General features: G+C 37.8%; 1 protein-coding gene across 1 annotated transcript in view; it reads right to left on the bottom strand.

Annotated features, from left to right (window-relative positions):
• Positions 1-6,109: 6,109 nt before the first annotated feature.
• The window catches only part of NOV (Histidine kinase-, DNA gyrase B-, and HSP90-like ATPase family protein), a 16,368-nt gene continuing 1,527 nt past the window's right edge, over positions 6,110-20,950 (bottom strand). The window contains exons 2-13 of the mRNA XM_089616585.1: positions 20,075-20,412; positions 18,656-19,364; positions 18,272-18,370; positions 17,863-18,040; positions 15,539-17,223; positions 15,088-15,300; positions 11,896-14,151; positions 11,220-11,329; positions 10,270-10,651; positions 9,095-9,409; positions 7,605-7,853; positions 6,110-7,448 (exon numbers count right to left, since the gene is read on the bottom strand). Of these exons, the coding sequence (XP_089472711.1) occupies positions 6,369-7,448; positions 7,605-7,853; positions 9,095-9,409; positions 10,270-10,651; positions 11,220-11,329; positions 11,896-14,151; positions 15,088-15,300; positions 15,539-17,223; positions 17,863-18,040; positions 18,272-18,370; positions 18,656-19,364; positions 20,075-20,412 (7,614 nt within the window). The 3' untranslated portion in view covers positions 6,110-6,368. The remainder of the gene's footprint in view (positions 7,449-7,604; positions 7,854-9,094; positions 9,410-10,269; positions 10,652-11,219; positions 11,330-11,895; positions 14,152-15,087; positions 15,301-15,538; positions 17,224-17,862; positions 18,041-18,271; positions 18,371-18,655; positions 19,365-20,074; positions 20,413-20,950) is intronic.

The raw sequence follows: 20,950 nt of genomic DNA, 5'->3' as shown, positions 1-20,950 counted from the left end.
ATGGAAATACTTAATTTTTTTTTTTTTTTTTTATCTTTTTTTTTTTTAACTGGAAGCGAATATGTAAAATTCAGTAGAGCTAATTTCTTAGATTTTCTCTTAGATCACACAATTTTCTACTCTATTTTATAGTACATGTCACATCAAACACTATCTCATCTCCAACCGAACTCTATTTTATACACCAAATTGAAATATTAATTTTATATTCAACTTTCTCTTATTTATTTCTATACCCTTATATTTACTTAATATATTTCAATTATATCACTTATTTATTATTTAATAATGAAGTATTACTCCATAAAATTATTCAAAATACAAATTAACACAAAGTAAACTTAATATTTATTAAAAACAAATAACATAAAATAAAATAAAGTACAATTACACATCTGAAATAAAATATCTCTCCCACAAATGGTCGATCAATGCATTTCGTAGCGTGATATGTATATCTTTGTCTCTTATTTGTCTGTAGCGACTGAAAAACTCTTGAAATCGTGTATCATCATTCTCCGCTAATTTAACCCTCAATGGTGGCGTTTCTATGTTAACTTCAATGGGCACGTTGAGATCACGCTCATCTTCTATTATCATGTTATGCATAATTATGCATGTAGTCATTATATCTTTTAAGACATATTTTCTCCAAAATCTTGACGGTCCCGCCACAATTGCAAACCGTTCTTGGAGAACTCCAAATGCACGTTCTATGTCTTTTCTACAGGATTCTTGCTTCATTGCAAAATATTGTTTTTTTTCGGCCACGGGGTTCTCGAATAGTTTGAACAATAGTAGACCATTTTGGATATATACTATCAGCCAAATAATAACCCATATTATACTCATTTCCCTATATGATATAATGAGCGGGGGGAGAAATACCTTGAGTGAGATTGGAAAATAGGTGAGAAGACTCTTAACACGTTGATATCATTTTTGCTTCCCGGCATGCCAAAATAAGCGTGCCATATCCAAAGATCATAATCAGTCACAGCTTTTAAAATAATTGTAGGTTTTCCGCTATGACCCGTATATTGTCCGGCCAACGCGGTAGGGCAATTTTTCCATTTCCAATGCATACAATCCAAACTACTCAACATTCCCGGAAAGCCACGTTGTTGACCTATATGGAGAAGTCTAGCAACGTCATTAGGAGTTGGTGATCTTAAATATTGCTCAGAAAATACCTCCACCATTGCTCGGCAAAACCTCTTCAGGCTTTCAATTGTTGTGGACTCTGCTATTTTGCAGTACTCGTGTATGGCATCTACCGGAAGACCGTAGGCTAGCATCCGAAAGACATCGGTTATTTTGAGAAGTGGTGACAACCCAAGTCTGCCTGCACGATCCAACCGTTGTACAAAATAGTTTTCGTGACTTTTAACATCATCCACTATTCGGAGGAATAAAGTGCGAGACATTCGATACCTCCGACGAAACATGGCCTCGTTGTAGAGCGGAGATTATGAGAAGTAATCATTGAAAAGTCACCGGTCTGCACTCTCTCGATCCCGATTGATGAAAGCATGTCTAGGAATTGAGCCTCCTACGTTGCGCTCAATGGTTTGGTCGGCGGCATGTTCGTTGAGAATTTGCATGATCGTGATATTATTTTGGATAATTTGATGACATATAGCATCCTCATGCTCATCAATTTGAGCCATTTGAAGTTGAAAATCATCGTCAGAGGAAGAAGATGAAGAAGATGATGAATTAAAACTCATTTTGAGAGATGAATGATGAAAGATGAAGTGTGTTAGAGAATGTGAATTCAAAATCATTTGAACTGAGACTATTTATAGGGCGTTGAGTGTAGATGCCGGTTTGGGAAGCGTGAGATTCTTGATGAGTGATGGCATTGAATGGTCACATCACGTCAGAACCCGGGAAGCGTGAGAGCTTTGATGAGTAGTGGCTTTGAGTGGTCACATCACGTCAGAACCCGAGAAGCGTGAGAGCTTTGATGAGTAGTGGCATTGAGTGGTCACATCATGTCAGAACCGGTTCGGGAAGCGTGGGAGCTTTGATGAGTAGTGGAATGGAGTGGTCACATCACGTCAGAACCCGGGAAGCGTGAGATTTTTGATGGGTAATGGCATTGATTGGTCACGTCACGTCAGAACCCGGGAAGCGTGAGAGCTTTGATGAGTAGTGGCATTGAGTGGTCACATCACGTCAGAACCGGTTCGGGAAGCGTGAGAGCTTTGATGGGTAGTGGCATTGATTGGTCACATCACGCCAGAGCCCGGGAAGCGTGAGAACCTTGAGTGAGAAAATATTCTATAAATAGTATCTTCCATAAGTTGTGTTTTCATCCATAAAATTACTGAGCCTTGAGTACGATACATTACAAGAAAATGACAAGTCGAGCTTCTGAATACTCTCATGAAGAAGACCGACTTCTTTGTCGAGTTTACATGGAGATTTCTCAAGACCCTATCATTGGTATATACCAATCATCTGATAGTTTTTGGAGCCGTGTTGAAGGCAGCTATAACAATGCAAAAAAACCAACTTCGGAGATGCTTTCAAAGCGATCAATTCAGTCCCGAATCCAAGTAATTGAGAAAGCTACAAGGAAAATGCATGCATGCATGCAATCGGAAAATTGAGAATAGACACCCGAGCGGTGCTTCAGCTGAAGATATTGTGAGTATTTTATCTATTTTTATCTTTTTATTTTAATATTATGTTATTGTAATTGGTTATATATCAACTTGCAGATGGATCAAGCTAAATGCAAAACAATCAACTTCAGAGATGCGTTCAAAGCGATCAATTCAGTCCCGAATCCAAGTAATTAAGCTACAAGGAAAATGCATGCATGCATGCATGTTGCGATTTTTACGCGCGCAAGTGCACGTGTCGCCCAAGTAATATAGTGAATTTAAGTACGAGTGTCGATCCCACGAGGAACAAGCTTAATTAACAAACAACTCACTAGCACGAATTGAACGTAAGGTAAAGATGGAAAGATGTCACAAATTAATGACAAGTTTTAAAGCAACTAAATAACAAAATACTTAAGCAGAAGTTGTACGCAGAAGGAGAGGCTAAGGACCAAGGCTTCACGGGTTTATTCAACGGTTTGGATACATGACTGTCATGCACAAACAATAATCACTCACTACTATTTGCTAATCATACTCACAGAATGATATTGCTAAATCTCTCTCGAGCATCTAACAACCTATGTCAAAATTAGGAAAATCTTCTCTCGATCTCAATCCCTAACAAAAACATGCATTCATAACAAGAGCATTCACACGATTCTATGACAACCTAACTATCTCTAGCCTAGGCATGCAACATAGTAATTCAAACCAAATCGCTAACAACCTAATCTTTCTCAAGCATCAAGTTGAAGTATAAAATCATGAACAAGGTAGCTAAGCTTGAACAAGCATTAAAAATGGATTTGAATTAAGCAAAGTAGTAGAGAATGAGAATTGAATTTCAATATATTAAATAATATCCATAACCAAATCCTAAACCCGCTACGCCATAGTCCTTAATGGAATTAGTTCATGGCGTAGCGAGGAAACAAGAATAAAATAAAAGAAAAGGAAGAACGAGAAAACATACTTGAAAAACTAAATTGAAAATTAAAATAAGGGAGTTCAAGAGAAAAGAAAAGAATAAAACTGTGATTGGCGCCAAATCGATGAAGAACGGGTCTCCTCTTCCCTTCTATCTCTCCCAAGCACTAAGAAAACAATTAAAAAGTGGCAAAAGTGCTAAACAAAAGTTTGAGAAGTGTATTTATAGGCTTAGGTCGAAATTAGGGTGTTTCCTCTAATTTTCGGAGTAGACTGGGTAACAAAACTTGATCTGACGGCCCAGATCGCTCCAGAAAACGCGTTTCCTTTTTTTGGATTCGCGCACCTCGCGGCGCGCGGTACTGGGGTCGCGGCGCGAGGTCGCATTTCTCAGGAGGTCGCGTTCCGCGCTTGACGCTCGGGGATTTTATACTCTGACGTTCTTCAACCTCGCGGCGCGCGGTCTGGAGGTCGCGGCGCGAGGTGAACAATCCCACACCTTCGCGGACCGCGCTAGACGCTCGGAGACGACTCGAGATGCGTTTTCAAACCTCGCGGCGCGCGCTAGGTGGGTCGCGGCGCGAGGTCTGACGCTTTGGTGATTCCTTCTTCGTTCTAGCCTCGTTTTTTATCCCGAATGCCTCGATTCGTGCGGCTTTGCCCCAGATATCATAGAATTCCCATTTTTGACCTGAAAACCTTCAAAACACACGAAAAACCTCAAAACTACCCAAGAACAAGCTCGGATTTAGTTGGGATAATAGGAGTTTTCTACGTACGACACGCACCTATCAATGCAATTGGCAAATTGAGAATAGACACCCGAGCGGTGCTTCAGCTGAAGATATTGTGAGTATTTTACCTATTTTTATCTTTTTTCTTTTAATATTATGTTATTGTAATTGGTTATATATCAACTTGCAGATGGATCAAGCTAAAGTGTTGCTTGCAGATGATTTAAAATTGAAGAAAGGTTGGAAGTTTGATCATGGTGGAACATCATCAAGAATTTTGAAAAATTTCAAGACAGAGCCTCAAGTGCGAGACAAACATCTCGAGGTTCATGTTCTTTTTCGGAGTCCGAACAACAAACTCCTGAGTCGGTTAGACAACCATCTCCTTCTGAGCGACCGATTGGAGTGAAAAAAGCCAAACTAAAAATGAAAACGGATGACAAAGTAGCTTCCTCCATCAGCAAGGTTGATGAAGGAAATAAACTACTTCTTGAGCAGATGAAGAAGTCAGGTGATATGAGGTAACGCCTCTTAGAAAGTATAGATAAGGCTAATAATTTGAAAACAATCAGAGAAGAAAATAAAATAATGAAAATGAATTTAAATAAAATATCATATCCCCATGTTCGTGCATTTTGGGAAGCTGAACAAGCCAAAGTTTTACAAAAGAGAGCCGAACAACAACAATCTCAAACACCATTTTCCAATTTTGATTCATATCACAATATTTCACCGGTCTTGGAGGATCCGGCGCTAATCTTCCCGACTACTAGTTTATGTATTGTAAATTTATTATTAATTTTATTTTGTTGCATTTTGTTTTTTTATTTATTTTAATGTTCTTTTTTTTTTACATTTCGATGTCGTTGTAATGTTATTTTATTTCTCTTTTAAAATTAATGTTGTTTTAGTTTTTCTCAAACTCCAAATGTTAATGTTGTATTTGAAAATAAATTTAATGAATAATTTAAAAATAAATATGATATAATTTTATAAATCAATACAAATATATAAATTATAAACTTTATAAGGGCTAAAAAAATATTTTGGTGTAGGGAACAGTGTCACACCATATTTGGCGTGACACCAAACCTATTTAATATCCCACGCCATAATGGCGTGAGATATAACGTACTATTGGAGCTATATATTACGCTATCCCCACCCTTTGCCGTTCGGGTGGAGATGGTCTTAACTCTTTGGGGTTATTTCATAATTTTATTACTATTTTTTAAAGTATGATTAGAACTTTAGAAGCAGTCCCCGCGGTCATAGAGATTATTAAAATATTTGTGAGAAAATTGACCATTATCTGTTAATACGATAAACAATTACTTGACATAACGAATTTTAACTTAATTCATCAAATACCGATCAATTTTATTTTTTTCCTATTGAATATTGACTATCTACGATTTTACTTATCACGTATAGCCTTGGTTTCACTTGGTTATTTATACAATATCGACTATCTAAGTTTTTTTTTAGGGAAATGATTTTTGGCACAACTCACGAGTGGGAACGATCCACTCATGAGTTGACACGTGTCAACTCATGAGTGGACGTTCCCACTCGTGAGTTGTGCCAATTAGCATTACTCTTTTTTTTTTATCATATATTATCTCATTTGGCTTATCTTCTTGTCTTTGTTGCCTACAGCTTCGTGTACTCGAATATCTATTTTTTTTTTTCATTTTGGCTCATTTAGCTTATTTTCATCTAGTATTTTTTTGTTTCAATAAAGAAATAATCGGTATTTTGTGAAGAATTTTTTTTAATTAATCGATATATATATATATATATATATATATATATTTGGAATTAGCATAAAAGAAAAGCACCTAAAAAATTCCCTTATCCTGTGATTTAGACTTTAATCAGGTAGTCATATTCTTCTTTTAGCTTTAGGACAGCATGGTGGTCTGTGTGGTGATATGGCAGTTTAACGAATATCTTTCTCCGACTTGGGCTCTTCCTTTGGTGAGACCAAATGTGTAGCCATTGAAAAGGAACAAAATAAAAAACAAAAACAAAATTGAGCAAAAACTGCAAAAAGCCAAAAAAAAAAAAAGATTCTGAGACTGAAATGTCAAGAAACTGTTTCTTGGGGCACCAACGAGAATTCGAGCTCAGAGGGCATCACGACGACGAGACGAAGCCTGCGCTGCTCGAGGAGCTTGACGGGATTGTTGAAAACCGAGACTTTGGCGACGTTGCCTTTGGTCAAAACGACGTGAGCGATGCTGAACGCGTCGCCTTTCTCGACGGCGAATTGCCACTCCCTGAACGTTATCATGAGCCAGTTCTTCCTCTGCGCTATCGTCGACTTGACTTCCACGAACTCGCTTCTCCCGCTCTCCCCGTGCTTCATGACTATGTCGTACGGTAGCCCCGTCTCTCTCTCTCTGTTGACCCAACTCACCGTCGTCGTCGCGCCGGCTCGCTCGGAAAAGTACTTGTACGCGATTTCCTCCCCGGACCGCCCGGTTTGGATCGCCAGCTCGTTCGCCGTGCCGGGCCGCGCGGTCTGGGTCGGCTGTTCGCTTCCCGAGCCGGACTTGAAATGGGTCTTCTTGTACGACCCCGACGAGCCCAGGTTCGAGACCTCAACCGCGGATTCCAGCCCGAAGGGAGTGAATTCGACGGCCGTTTCTTGGTCCCCAAGCCAAGGTACCGACGTAGGTGTTGATTGAGACCCGCTTTCGACGGCCAAGCTTCCGCTGACCGGGAACGGGAACGGGAACGATTCGGTGATTCGGTATTCGACCGCGTTGACGGGCTGCGGAGTCGACGGTTGTGTATTTAGGCCGAACCCGGGTGCGATTTTCCAGTTTTTCGGAGGCCAGATCTGAGTAGCGTTTGGGGTTCTTTTGCGTTTGGAAGAAGTTTGACCGTCCGTCGAAGTCTCGGCGGTCTCTCTTCTCTCCGTGGTGGGAGACGCCGGAGAAAGAGACCAAACGGGCTCTCCGTCAGGGAGCTTTGTGATCCTTTGGCTGTTCAAGATGAAGAACTCCGTTTGCTCTTCGTTGGAACCCGATTCGGCCATGGTCGTCAACATGTGGAGGAAATTCGCCATGTGCAAGTCGGGTTGTCCGGAGAAGAATAGACGAGAGAGTTCCAAGAATACGGCGTGAGCGTCCGACTCTTCGGTCGTATACAAAATGTTATCCTGCAAAGTAATAAAAACACGAGACATCGCAGAAACGAGAGAACGAAATCAAGAAATATCGTAACTTTTTTTTTTCCGATCCAAACAAGGATACACTTTAACATCTTGATTACACTAATACGCATGGATTTGGTACGAGGCTGAAATAAGATTTACCTGGAGAAGACAGCTACATTCGGTTCGCTTGTTGGATTTACTGCCACAACGTTTTATGACCTTCCTGTAGAATAATTCTTCGACAACAACAACTCGAAGACGGTTTAGACGATCATAATTCACTTCAGAGTATTTATCTGGGTGCAAGGAATTCAAGTAACGCTGAGCAAATGGAAGAGCCCAGTTCAACAAAGAAGATTTAAAGCTTGAATCTGCTACACCATGATGCACGGCTTCTTGACTTACAACCTGCACGTAGATGCAAGTGAAGTCAATATACTGTGGCTAATTTGCAAATTTATATAGAGCGATAAAGGGGTTTTTTTTTTTTTTTGTCTACAGAAAGTTAGAGATATTACTGCAGGAAATACACGATCATCTGATGATCTTTGAGGTTTATGCAAATTGTAAGATACGACTAAAGATTCAAGACCCAAAAAATTCAAATCTGGAGGTACAGTAGTTTTTTAAACTATATCATTTTTACAAGTTCAGATCCATAAATAATAAACACTGTTTTATTCAAACCTGGAATGGGATCGCAAGCCAAACTACATATCCAGTACCACTAGTCCAACCCCTTGAGGTTGATTTTGGTGCTTTCAAGTAAAAATTATAATTCAAAGGAAAAAAATGAAGTCATTCTAATAAAATGCATTTATCTAGAAACAAAGAGAGTAAAACTTTTTCATAAAAGAACATAATGATAATAATGGAATGATTATCAACTGAATTCCCTAGCAATAAAGACTAAAGGAAGGAATTCAACATATAAAAAGTACCCGATCTAAGACAAACTCCACTGAACTAAGTTAAAGCTGAAATCACGAGTGTAGTTTTATCCCAGAAAATAATATTGCAACAAAACCAGAAGAAAAAATTACACAGACATGTTTTAGGCTTGACCAGAAAAACAAAAAAAAATAATAATAAAGCTCTACTTTATATTGAAAAATTTCAACCAAAAATCTACACAAAGAATGGAATCTTAAACCATAACAATCAGTAAAAAGGACTGGCTTTTCAATCTGCGGATGTAGATAGGGATTTTCTTTAAAGTTTCTTCTGTTTTTTTTTAAAACTGTGGGAGTTCAAGCCAACGCTCCCGCTGGCAGTTCGACCGGGAATCGAACCGCCTATCCACACATCCACATCCCAGCATTAACCATTACCACTCCAACTAGCAACAATCTTATATAAAGGTATAAAAAGAAGACATATTGCCAGACTATTATTCAAAATCTACATGGGAACATAAAGCGATCCGCGTAACTGCTGTACTACTAAAATTACTATGTAACCAGTAAGGAAACGCCACATCCTTTTGGTCAAATTTATTTCTGGACAAAATATTAGGCAAGCACATAGCTTCCAATTCAGCAAGTCTTAGGTTACTCACAAAATGCGAAAGAAAACTAATCAAAAAAATTTGTAAGCCATAGTTGAGTTCTGCAATGAATCCATGTAGAGGAAAAGTAAGATAACTTTACCTCAGAAAGAGCGGGTATCTCTAAAGCTTTAAAGAGGACAGAAACTTTTGTTTGAAGAGCCTCTTCCTCATCCTTGCTCAATTTTCCGAAAAATAGGAAATCAATCCCTTTCATATCCATAAAATGCTCTTTTAAGTTCTTATCATCAAACCAGCATATAAGCCCAAAAGAAGGGTGCAGTGAAACCCACTTATTTTGCTTAGTAGGAAGCACTGCGTACTTCGTTTTTTTAAGAGCATTTTTAAGGAATTCAACATCCTCTGGACTTAGACCCGGCTTAAGTGCATCAGTGCACTTCAAAAGAACTTGAAAAACCTGGGACATGGAAAGAAAATTTGGGTTCATTAAACTTAAAAGTACTCAAATAAATTGGAGCTTCAATTTTCATGTGAGTTTTAAAAGCTGGCAACCCCTGAGTTACAAAATATGTTGACTCCCCCTTTTTTTGTTGAATGTTTGACAGAAAAATACCCGTTGATGAGATATTTGAGGGTGTAGTATTTTTTATCAAACAATTCGCTTTGGGTACTGCGATAATTTTTTATCATCAGATAATTAGCTTTTCCTCACTTTCCTAATTCTTATTTTATCATCAAATAATTAGCTTTTTGTTACAACCCTTTGGGTCGAACTCATCCCCAGCTAGCTATTAGGGAGGCCCAGGAGGTAATAAACTTGACAATGTAGGAATCAACTAGGATTGTAACACTTTTCCTCACTTTCCCTTATTCTTATGTAGAACCATAACACCTTTACAGATTTGGGTTCATCACGGGCAATAAATATTGAATATTGAAGGAGAAAATGAGTTTTTATATTAATATGGTCTTCCTGAAGTAACCAAATTTGAAAAATTATTTCATTTCTACGTGCGAGTTAAGGAAAATCGGAAAGACTAATTGTTTGATCGTAGAATAACCCACAGTACCCTCAAAAGCTAATTGTTTGATTTAAAAAATTGCTACATTGCCCTCAACTATTTCATCAATTGGTTATTTTCCATACAAAAAAAAAAATTAATGGAAGGGGGAATATGAAAATATTTGTAGAACATGAAGAACGGTTGTTAACTTTTAGAGCTCAGCGAAAATTGAAACTTGGTTCAACTTTCAGATCGCAAAAACACAATTAATCCCGAATAAAAATAATTAAATCCACGTGGTTTCGTTACTTACTGCTTTCGCGGCTTGTGAAGGAAAAGCAACAGTGGATAGCTGCAGCAATATGTTGAGATAGGAGGAGAGAGGTGGTTCCTCACAGACTCCGCAAGCATTAACAAAGAAGTCGTGAAGACTGGGATACGTATCGCATATCGTCTTGTTTAAAAGACCTTTTGAGCTTTTAGGCGTGCCCTTCATTAAATCTATAGCACCAGTTGAATCACGCCAACATACTTCGCGAGGAGACAAAAACATACCCGATACCACATCTCTGTGGCTCGACCCACTTGTGTGTGGAACAAAAAGAAAAGGTTCAGACCGCAATTCCTCGGAGAACTTCTTTGACGCAGCCACTTCATTCCAAATAAATGTGTATAATTTCGACATTTGGGTTAGGCTGTAATGCAAAAGAATCAAAAGTGTCACTATATAGAAAACTAAGGGAATAAATGCCAAAAATCGGCTGATGGAAATTAAACATCTTGCAAACAGCTATAATGTACCAAGGAAATGGCAAACAATGAGAAATCCTTGCACCAAACCAAACAAACGCTTCATGCAATATATAACCAACATCTCAGCGCAGATGACTTACCAGGAAAATAAGATAAAAGATTGTTCGAGCTTAGTGGCTAAATGATTAAATAAAAAAGATACTTCCAAAGAAGGGAGGTAGGGTGAGGGAGATAAACGAGAAAGATTTAAGTAGGATTCTAAGAAGTTTCTCATATAAATTAAGTGCTCTATATCTATAGGATATACCTTTTTCGCAGAAATTATTAATAAAAAATTATCAAAGAAAACTGTGAAAATAAGGCAACAACATGAGATAATTAATTATATATGCCATCTTTCCAATAAACAGCACGAGTTGTACATGATAAAGTAAAAGGAAATCGCTTGAAGAAATGATACTCATCCGATAAAAAGCACAAGTTCAATATGATAAAAGTACATGGATATACCTGGCCATGAACTCGGTCTTACAGCTCCATTCTCTTAACACAGCAATACTATCTTCGAGGGTTACTGTAGTCTTAAACCCAAGATCACCTACCAACTTCTTATTTTTGACCTATTAAAAAATTAGAACAATTTCTTTAAATCAAGATGTATCTGTAAAAAAATAAATTAGTTTCATTTTAGCAGGTAGATCTGGTTTTTTGGCCCCTGTAAATATTTATGAATTATTGTTACAAAAAAATTTAGCAGGTAGATAAAGCCCTCCGCCAAACCCTGCGATAATTGTTGGGGGTTTTGGTTCCCTTCTCTCTCGGGCTGCCGTGTTTGTTTAGTGTGCAGCCCAGGGTCTAGGGTTTGTTCCATCTCCATAATTTTCACCCTGTAACTTCTAAAACTATTCAATAAATTTTTTGTTTCTTTTTGGAAAAAAAAACCACCCTGAAAGAATTGGGAAGCAGTGAAACATTTGCTTGTTCACTATGCGGGTGGCGCCGAGGACTTATTACGTTGACCGTGTGGGAGCAAACCACAGGCCTGACACGTACCTTAGAAGCATAAAGATCTTTTAATAGTTTCACATTTAAATGTAAGTTCAAAGGAATTAAAAAGCCTCCTGAATCGTTTCAAAGAAAACACTTGGAATCAAACAAAGCAAAATGCTGGGAGACAATTTCTAACCTTTGGGATCGCATACGGAGCAGATGCGCCTAGAACTGAGCGCACTTCATCACAGTCATAGAACAAATCTTTGGGATAGTGGAGTTCATCGTCCGTGGTTGATACAACCCACCGTGTATCAGATATGGTGCTTATAAATGAAGACTTGAACCCAGCGCTTGCAAGAGAGTTGGAATTGCAGTAACCTGTTGTTTTGTCGCTATAGCAAGAATCCCAGTTATTATCCAGAACTTGTAAAAGATATTCACACCTTCCCTTGTTACCATTTTGAGACAACACACTTAATAGATCAACCAATTCAGGAGACTCCCAATCTGTAACAGTAGATCCAAGGGAAATCTGCTCTCCATCTGGCATGAGACTCTTAAATTGAGCACGAGATATCTCTACAACTGTCTTCTCAACCTGAACCACTTTAACAAAATCCGTGACCCCAATTCCCTGGAAAAATTCCCTCCACTTTGTTCGCCCAGACGAGAGCACTTTCGTGATTGGATGCTTCAAATAGGAGGTGTCAACCTCATGCCATCTTATATCCAGAGAATCAATTAGCTTGCCTGTGTCAACAGTATTTCCATATTCCGCACCAAAATGAATAGACACTTCAGTGGGTCGTTTAAATCCGTGATTCGTCAAAATATAAGCTTTATATTTCAACTCTGACAATATGATCTCCCTTTCAACATGGCATTCGTGGCAGCTTGAATGCAAGTGGAACATAACAAAGCAAACATATGCTGTCATCAAATCCTTCTCCCCGTGCATACTTTCATCAGAAAGTGCAGGAAGGATGTTCACCTTGATGATTTCATGTGCAGAGAGTTGTTGCACGCCAATTTTGCGAAGCATAGTAGTATGTTTATCAGAAATCGTCAAGTTGGTTAGAGAGCCATCAGTTAACACAGACATAAGGGCAGGACTGACAATCCGGAGCTTGGCATACACATTCGTAAAAAGCTCGGTTTTGTGCTCCCCATCAGAACCGGAGCTCGAGTCAGACTGCATCCAAATTGTACCATCATGAATTGAGCTAAAGGTACCATTTGAAAGAGGAATGAACGGAATCTTCTTGAGGTTATTTATAAAATCCATTTCTAATTCCGCATCCAATGCAGTCCGTCCAGGGAAATGCTCCAACATTGAATAGAGTTCGGCTAGGTATCTGGACAACCAGCCTAAGCCCATTGACTTGATTCCATCTTTCGTGCGACACAAAGTTGACAAAAACTGAACTAGAACTTTGGGTCCATACTCTTCAACACCTAGAGCCCTTGCCAATGCATCAGAAAGAACTATGTTCTTATCCAAGAAACCAAGCCCAAGGTGTTGATTGAGTAAAGCATTCGGAAGAATAGAGTGAGCCTGCTCACTCCAGCCTCTAAGAACCTTGCATGGAAGAACCCATTCGCTATTGTCTCCTTCAAGAAGTAAACACTTGGACATGCGTAGTTTGGAAATAATCATTCGAGGAAGGCTCGAAAAGAAACCATGCACTTCTCCTACAAGTGGCACAAAGCTCATAAAAGCTGCTACAGCTTTTCCCAGATTTTCTTTGAAGTATGGAAGGCCACAGAACGATCTCTCCGCCTTGACGAATAAACCGGGAAATTCTGATAATAACCACTGGTTCCATGGACTATTACCATCAACTTCCTCCCTGGACGAGGGAAGAACAAAATTTCCCTGAATAATAAACTTAAGACCATATGTCCTTAAAGGAAGAAACGAAAATACAGGCTGTTGGCTCAGATGTGCAGTATAACCACCATCAGCTGTCTCCTGTAGTGTAAAAGCGATTGAAATTTCTGTCATTTCTACATCGGGGCGAATGGAAGCTGACCGTAACTTCTCCGACACAACAAACCAAGTCATTTTCTCTTTACCATGAGAAACTTTAATTATACCGTTACCCACAATTTCTTTCCTCATGACAGTGACCGAATCTTCAAGCAAGTTTCTAAATTTAATGCATTGGAGGCGATGGAGAAAGAGTAATAGAGATGGATCAAGATCTGAAAACATTGACAGGATGTTTTTCATAACAGTTCCTTCAGATAGCCTTGATCTAAAAGGAAGGACAATGCAAGTGTTCCACTGGTTAATATCAAACTGATCGGAACCATCTGACGCCAACCTACTATATAGGTTAAGGTCACAAGGAGGAATTGATGTGGGCAGAACAAAACCAATCTGACCTTCTCCAATGTCAAACTTAACGTGAAACCCATTAGAATGAATCTCCGGAGCATCTGTGATCTAAAAAGAAACAAGAAAAAACAACATATCAGGAGCGAAAAAATTGTCAACCTCAATACAATACACGTCAGCGGAATAAGTTTCTGTACTAAATTCCGAACCTCCAACAAATTGTTCTCAAGGATTCCATAGTTACAACTTAAAAGTATATAAGTAAAAGGTACACAGGCCCGCAAACAATCAGCAGGATTTGTTAAATTGCACTGAACACAGATAAGGCAAAAGATTATTATTAAATAGAGTAAAATATCATTTTAGTTACAAGTGTATGAACCACAAAACTAACAAAAGACTACAAAAGATACATAACTCTCTTCTTTTTTTAACGTACTACGTGATTCAGCATAACTTGAGGATTTTTTCAAGAGACTAAAATTTATTTAAAATGAAAAAGGGAACCCTTGGATAATCCAAAGCAATATGTAAACTAGAGGGCACTTGGCAAATCTCTACCATAACTACTTCAAGAGAAAAAAAATTAACATTTATTTCAGTACGGCTATTATCAACCAATAAACTTTTTCTTTTTCTTTTTATGCAATTGACAACATTAAGCAAATCAACATTTGATTCAGTACAGCTTAAACATTGTTGTTATCAACCAATTTACCTTCTTTTTTTTTCTTTTTTGCGCAAGAGAACATTGACTATCACAAATCACAACATAGAACCCAATGATAAGGTACAATAATGACTGGTCAGCACTATTGAAGTAAACAGGATTAGCAAAAAAAATTCATGTCACGGCCTCACATGCTAATAATTGAAAATAAATTTCAAGGTAAATACACAGGAAGCATAGAAATTCATGTCACGGCCTCGCATGCTAATAATTGAAAATAAATTTCAAAGTAAATACACAGGAAGCATAGCTCAATAGTTTCTTCTTTAACCCAAAAAAAAAAAAAAAAAGAGAGCTTGAATTTTTATACATACCCGAAATACAGATTTGAAACCAATACCCTTCTGCCCAATATAGCCAGCAGTAGATCCCTTCTTTGTTGAATTCCCAATGTCACAAAGTGCAGCAATATTCTGGGCAGAAAATCCTTTCTCATTGTTCAGGACAATAATACTAGAATCTTGAAGAATAAATGTCAGTGTTGGCTCCACCATTTCAGGATAGACATTATCATCAGCATTCTGAACCTGAGCAATACAAAAGTACAACGGAAATCCAAAATAACACAAGACAAGTTAAAAGTAGTTATGAAAAGCAACGCAGAAATATCATATAAAACGAAGGTGTAAAGTGGACTCAAAATAACAGGAAGGTGTTGAAGACTTCAACATTCAATTGAAATTCTGGCTTCTTTCAGAATAGGATTTAGTTAGTAGTAGTAAGTAAACAAAAACTATGTTTTAGGAAAAGAGGAAATCGACTTACCAGCTCGAGAAGAAAATGTGAGTCATTGGAGTACAGCTCTTGTGAAAGACAATGCAAAGCTCTTCCTAACCGAGCATGCTGTTTCTTCAGCATAGTACTCTCAACATTTGAAATGCTTGGATCCAGACCAAACTCTTCTCTCCTGATAGATTCAATGACAAGAGCTGCGTCTTCTGGATCAAGTCCAGCAATGCCAATTCCAACCCCAGAAACTTCTGCTTTATTGATCACAGCACCAACTTGAATACTTTTTCTTCTGCTTTCTTTTCCTTTTCCATGCCTCGGAGACTCGTCAAAGTTCCCTCCGGATGTAGACAGAAAATCCTGTTTCTGCTTTGAAGCCGTCATAGACCCAACCGGTTTCGAGCACAAAGACTCAGAAAGGAACATATCAGCAATATCTTTTGTACGAAATGTGTGGTAATCATTAATCCACTCAACCACACCAAGGGATAATCCAACTTCGTGAAGCATGACAAGCTGACTTGTTTGGCTGCATTCTCGTAAAATAGCCGAAGCAGCATCTTTGACAATAGATTGCATGCCAGAGAGAAATATCTCAGAAGCAAATGCACGAATCTCTGCTGGCAGGTGATGGAGACAATCAACAACAAACCTTGAAATGGTAGACACTGCGATATTCATTCTATCGATGTTATTTTGTAATTCGCTACTTAACCCAGATCTAGTCACTTCACCAGCCATGTTAGAAAGAGGATTCTCATACCCATCTAAGTTACCATCAAGAGAGTTCTTTATAATCGCATTGAAAGCATGTTGCACGTGACATTTCAGAAGGGAAGCAGGGGCGTTTTTCTGTCCCCCGAGAACCGAGAAAAGGGACAGCAGTTCTACAGCTGTCTGGAAGGAGGATCCACGAATTGCGGCTTCCAAAAACGAATCAGCGGTAGCTGAAGGGTCTATCCGAAGCACTTTTCCATCTCTGGTCACCAAGCATAACAACTCATCAGTTTTGACTTCTTTTGACAGCCATGCCACGAGAGGCCCAAGTGATGGAGCAAAAATAAGGTCCCAGTGTGACCACAAGTTTAAATCCGTCAACATAGGAGCCTTGAGCAGAAGTTCAACCGCATCCCTATACGTAACAGTTCCAGTCTCATGCCTCACTAGAGTGCTTCCCAGTTCACTCTTGGCAGGGTCGGAAGATTCTGGAGTACTAGTTGTTGGACATAACGTCAATGAGAATATGACAGATTTAGGAGCTTCAAAATGTGCGTCCTTCATTGCTGCACTTAAGAAATCATTCAGAGACCCATCTGCTACAACTTTAAAACCGATGCATGGAAATTGCCTCATAAGCAGTGAAGAAACATCTTGCTTTGCAATGCCTCTATTCTCCCACATATTGTTCACGGCTTGTGACAGAAGAGTGACCAACTGATGATGCACCATGCCAACCTCGAGAGGAATTTTCTGACTTGTATTGCCACTGCCAGTCAATAAGCTATGCAGCTCTTGTGGCAAGAGAGAACTATATTTCTCAATAAAAAGTAGAAAATCCCCATAGCCAAGGGATCCAAAATCCTTGACACAAAACTGGTCTGCAAGCCAAGGCTCACACTTGATAAGTTTTCTCAATATGCTAATTCTACTTTCCTGAACGACTCCTTGATCAAGCTTCAAATATTCTGAAACTTTCTTGATAATATCTTCAACTGAAACAGCTGTAGAGTTCGAAGGCAGAACATAAAAGTCAGTGCTCAGTTTAATAAATAAATAAATAGCACTAATTTAGTTTCATCTAGAGTCCTAGTTGAAGCTAATAAAACAAACAAAAATTTAGGTAACTAGCTAACTTAGACGTTTGGGATTGCTATATAACCAACGTTTGCTAACTATTTGGTAAATAGTCACAAACTTGATGTGGCAATCCTGGTTTGCCCTTTCATTGAAATAAAAGGGTAGGGTATTTACGTCAATTTAAGCATGTAAATACGTGGATGTGGCTATTTACCAAACGTTGGCTAAATATCAATCTCAAAGTGTAAATATGGCTATATACCTAATGGACCCACAAACAAAACAGTCCCTTGGATAAAGAAATTCAATTTTATTATTCAAATAAAGATAACGAGCTTTTTTTTATTTCTAATAAAATGAAACCCTTATTCCGATATGATAATTCAACTTGTTTAAGAATCCAATGCATAGGTATCTTGAGATTTTCTCAACCTCGTCCGTGTTGATCAAAACCACTGGAAAACTTAATACTTAATGCTTCACAAACAAAAGTATAAAGCTTCCCAAAAAAAAAAAAAAAAAAAAAAAAACTTTGCTCATTGATACAAAAACTCCATACTCACCGTGTGCAGGATCAGCAGTGACTTTACTGAGTTTCCGGGCATCGTTTGCACTTGGTTCGACATCAATGTTCTCGTATTCACAAGCATCACTAAAAAGTGGCTTGGATATATCATATTGACTGACACCTTGAACAGTGTCATAGACACTATCCCACATTCCTAATTTGATGGATGAAATCTGCAACATGAAGAAGAAAAAAATATTAATACTAAAAAATAAAATTAAAACTAAAATTAAAAAAAGTATAATTGTGTAGAGTTAACATAGGTATTAGATCACCAATACAGCAATACACACATACAAATTACGAGACCCATGAAAGTATGATTTTGCGTGTAATTCCTGTGTTACTTACACTCATTTTATGTGAATAATTTGAACAACTAACAAAGGAGTGGTATAACTAACCGCGACATTCAATACTCCAAGGAATGGTAAGGTCGAGTATACTTCAGTCGTCTTCTTTCGTTCTCGAATTTTATAATAGCGAAGCATCCTCTTAAGAACCTAAAAGTGACAGGACATGATGAGAATTGACACCTGCCATACCAAGTATATATATTGCAAGAAATGAAAACATAAGGAATGCAATATAAGGAATTATAAAAATGGATTATCATTTGTGATGCAGTTATTATGATTGATAAGCAAGGTTGAAAAAGATACATAACAAACTCAAGTGATGAATCTTAATATTGCAAAAACAAGGTACGCATTATTTACTTAATGTCCCCATACTTATTCAAATTTTTTGATCAACAAGTTGTGAAAAGGTAAAGATATTCAACATACCGTACTAATACTGACTCCCTGACACCTCTCCTTCCAAACTGCAATGAATAACCTCAAAGTATCGTCAGCCATGAAAAACTTGTCTTTTTCTGTACTAGTAAAATCACCTCCACCTCTATTGCTATCCTCCTTGATTCTAATTCCATTCTTTGATGAGAAAACATTTAAACCTGCACTGCTCATCTTTCGTAATTTGGAGGGTCCAGGTGCAGAATTGTTGGAATTTAACTCATCCCGTGCTCTTTTCCTGTTTTCTGCCTGGCTACTCTTATGGTGCTTTTGGCCACCACTTGCTGATGCCACATCTGTAACGGATTTAACACCAAGCCGATTCATCTCTTCTCTCACAGATGGGTAGGGACAACTACTTGCTCGATCATAATTCCTAGCTGATTGATCTGAGAAGTCAGTTTGACTATTGTTTCCATAGCCACTGTTGTCTTCTTCAGATAAGACATTGCTTTGTTCATCCTCTGAACTGGATGAATCAAACCTTATGTGTTTGCCAGAAAAATCTTTCTTTACCGAGGAAAACGATTTGACGCGCTGAGAAATAGAATTGAAACGCTCATCTAGTTGTTTTTTAATCGCAGTAAAGAGAGGACGGGTCTTGCGGGCTTTTTTCTTTGGTTGAACCGCCTCTGTTTGCTCGCCCATCTTTGAATCCTCTAATACCTTAATGCTCTTCCTCAAACTCTTAACAAGGCTCCTATAACACAAGAGGTTTTTCAGGTATGAGCATGTATTTTCTACAAATTACTTACATTTAGCATGAGATAGTTTAAAGGATTTGAAAAAAATAGCACCCTAAATCCATACAAGCCCTAAAATAATTTAACACTTTCTTAATCAGTTATGTCGTGGCCATAGGCAAGCATCAACTTTAGCTGTTGACAAAAAAATAATTAATAATCTGAACCACCTGTGACCAATTGAATCAGCAAGCCTTCAAACTCAATCTATAGAAAGTCCCTGTTTCTTCTTAAAAAAAAAAAAAAAAAAAAAAAAAAAAAAAAAAAACCAAACAGAGTACGTACGATAAAGACAAAATGAAATTTTGAATGAAAAAAACAAGTACTCTAAACTCTTGGAGTCAAATTGAAAAGAAATCATGTTTACCCAAATAAAGAAAACAGTCCTTTCATTGGTAGAGTGGGTTCCAGGTAACAATATCTGAACTAAATAAAACTCTTACACGATAAACAGTAGCTACTACTACTAACTGCCTGGAGACTGATGAGAACATTGGAATTTTTACCCCAACGGTTAGCATGGACTAGCTGTAGGAGGCAATATACCAACAAAACTTACATAAACTTAGCTTAACAACTCACAATTAACAAAGACAATGATGAACTCACTCCATAGCTACAGTTTCGCCTAAAATAAACCAGTACTGGCAAAAAGAAAAGAACATACCCAAAATTTTTGAAGATAATGCCAAGCATTGACTTGCAAGAAACTTTTCGCCTCGTAGCAACAAAATCCAGAAATTCTTCAACCTCCAACTTTTTACTTATATTCTTTCGTATTAATGTACGAAGTAGTAGCAAGGTATCTGAGGTTGATATCTCACAAACTTCAGTGGCATCTGAACTCAATAAGAAATAATGGTGAACAAGAGGGTGTCGGACCAATGGGCCCAAATTTAACTCATCAAACTTCTCAATGCCTTCCTCCTTGCAGATTTCTTTTTCCATATCATGCAAGGTAGTAAATCTTTGAACACCAACAAAACAATGGATAAACTCATTTATCTAGAAAAAAAAAAAAAAAAAAAAAAAAAAGTTATTACAAATTAGACATGTAGAACATGTATGGGCAAGAAGAAAAAACTGGAATGGATTTTAGCAGCAGACAAAATTAAAAAAAAAAAAAAAAAAAAAAACAAACAAACAAACAACTCACTATACACACTAAAGAAACTGAACATAAAACAATACCCAAAGGGTGTAATATAACCCCAAAAATATATTATCACAATGAAACTATAAGAAAGATTCACACTGACATGTTTTTGGCCTATCCAAACAAAGATCAACACAATAAAACACGATAAAGCTCTATTTTAAAATCTACACAAAGAAGAATGGAATCACAAATAACCATAGCAGCCATAACAGTCAGTAAAAAAAGCATTTAAGGATTGGCTTTTTTAAATCTGTGGACGTGGATAGGCATTTGCTTGCTCTTTTTTCTCGTCTTTTTATCATCGAAGTTCAAGCCCACAGAGACCTGGTAATCAAACCTCATATCCAAACAAAGATGTGCACCAAAACATGATAAAACTCAATT

Source organism: Urtica dioica, chromosome 6, assembly GCF_054948205.1.
Source record: "Urtica dioica subsp. dioica isolate 48M chromosome 6, U.dioica_male_clone48M_v1_H2, whole genome shotgun sequence".
NCBI lineage: Eukaryota > Viridiplantae > Streptophyta > Magnoliopsida > Rosales > Urticaceae > Urtica > Urtica dioica.
This window is presented reverse-complemented; position numbering and strand designations above follow the sequence as displayed.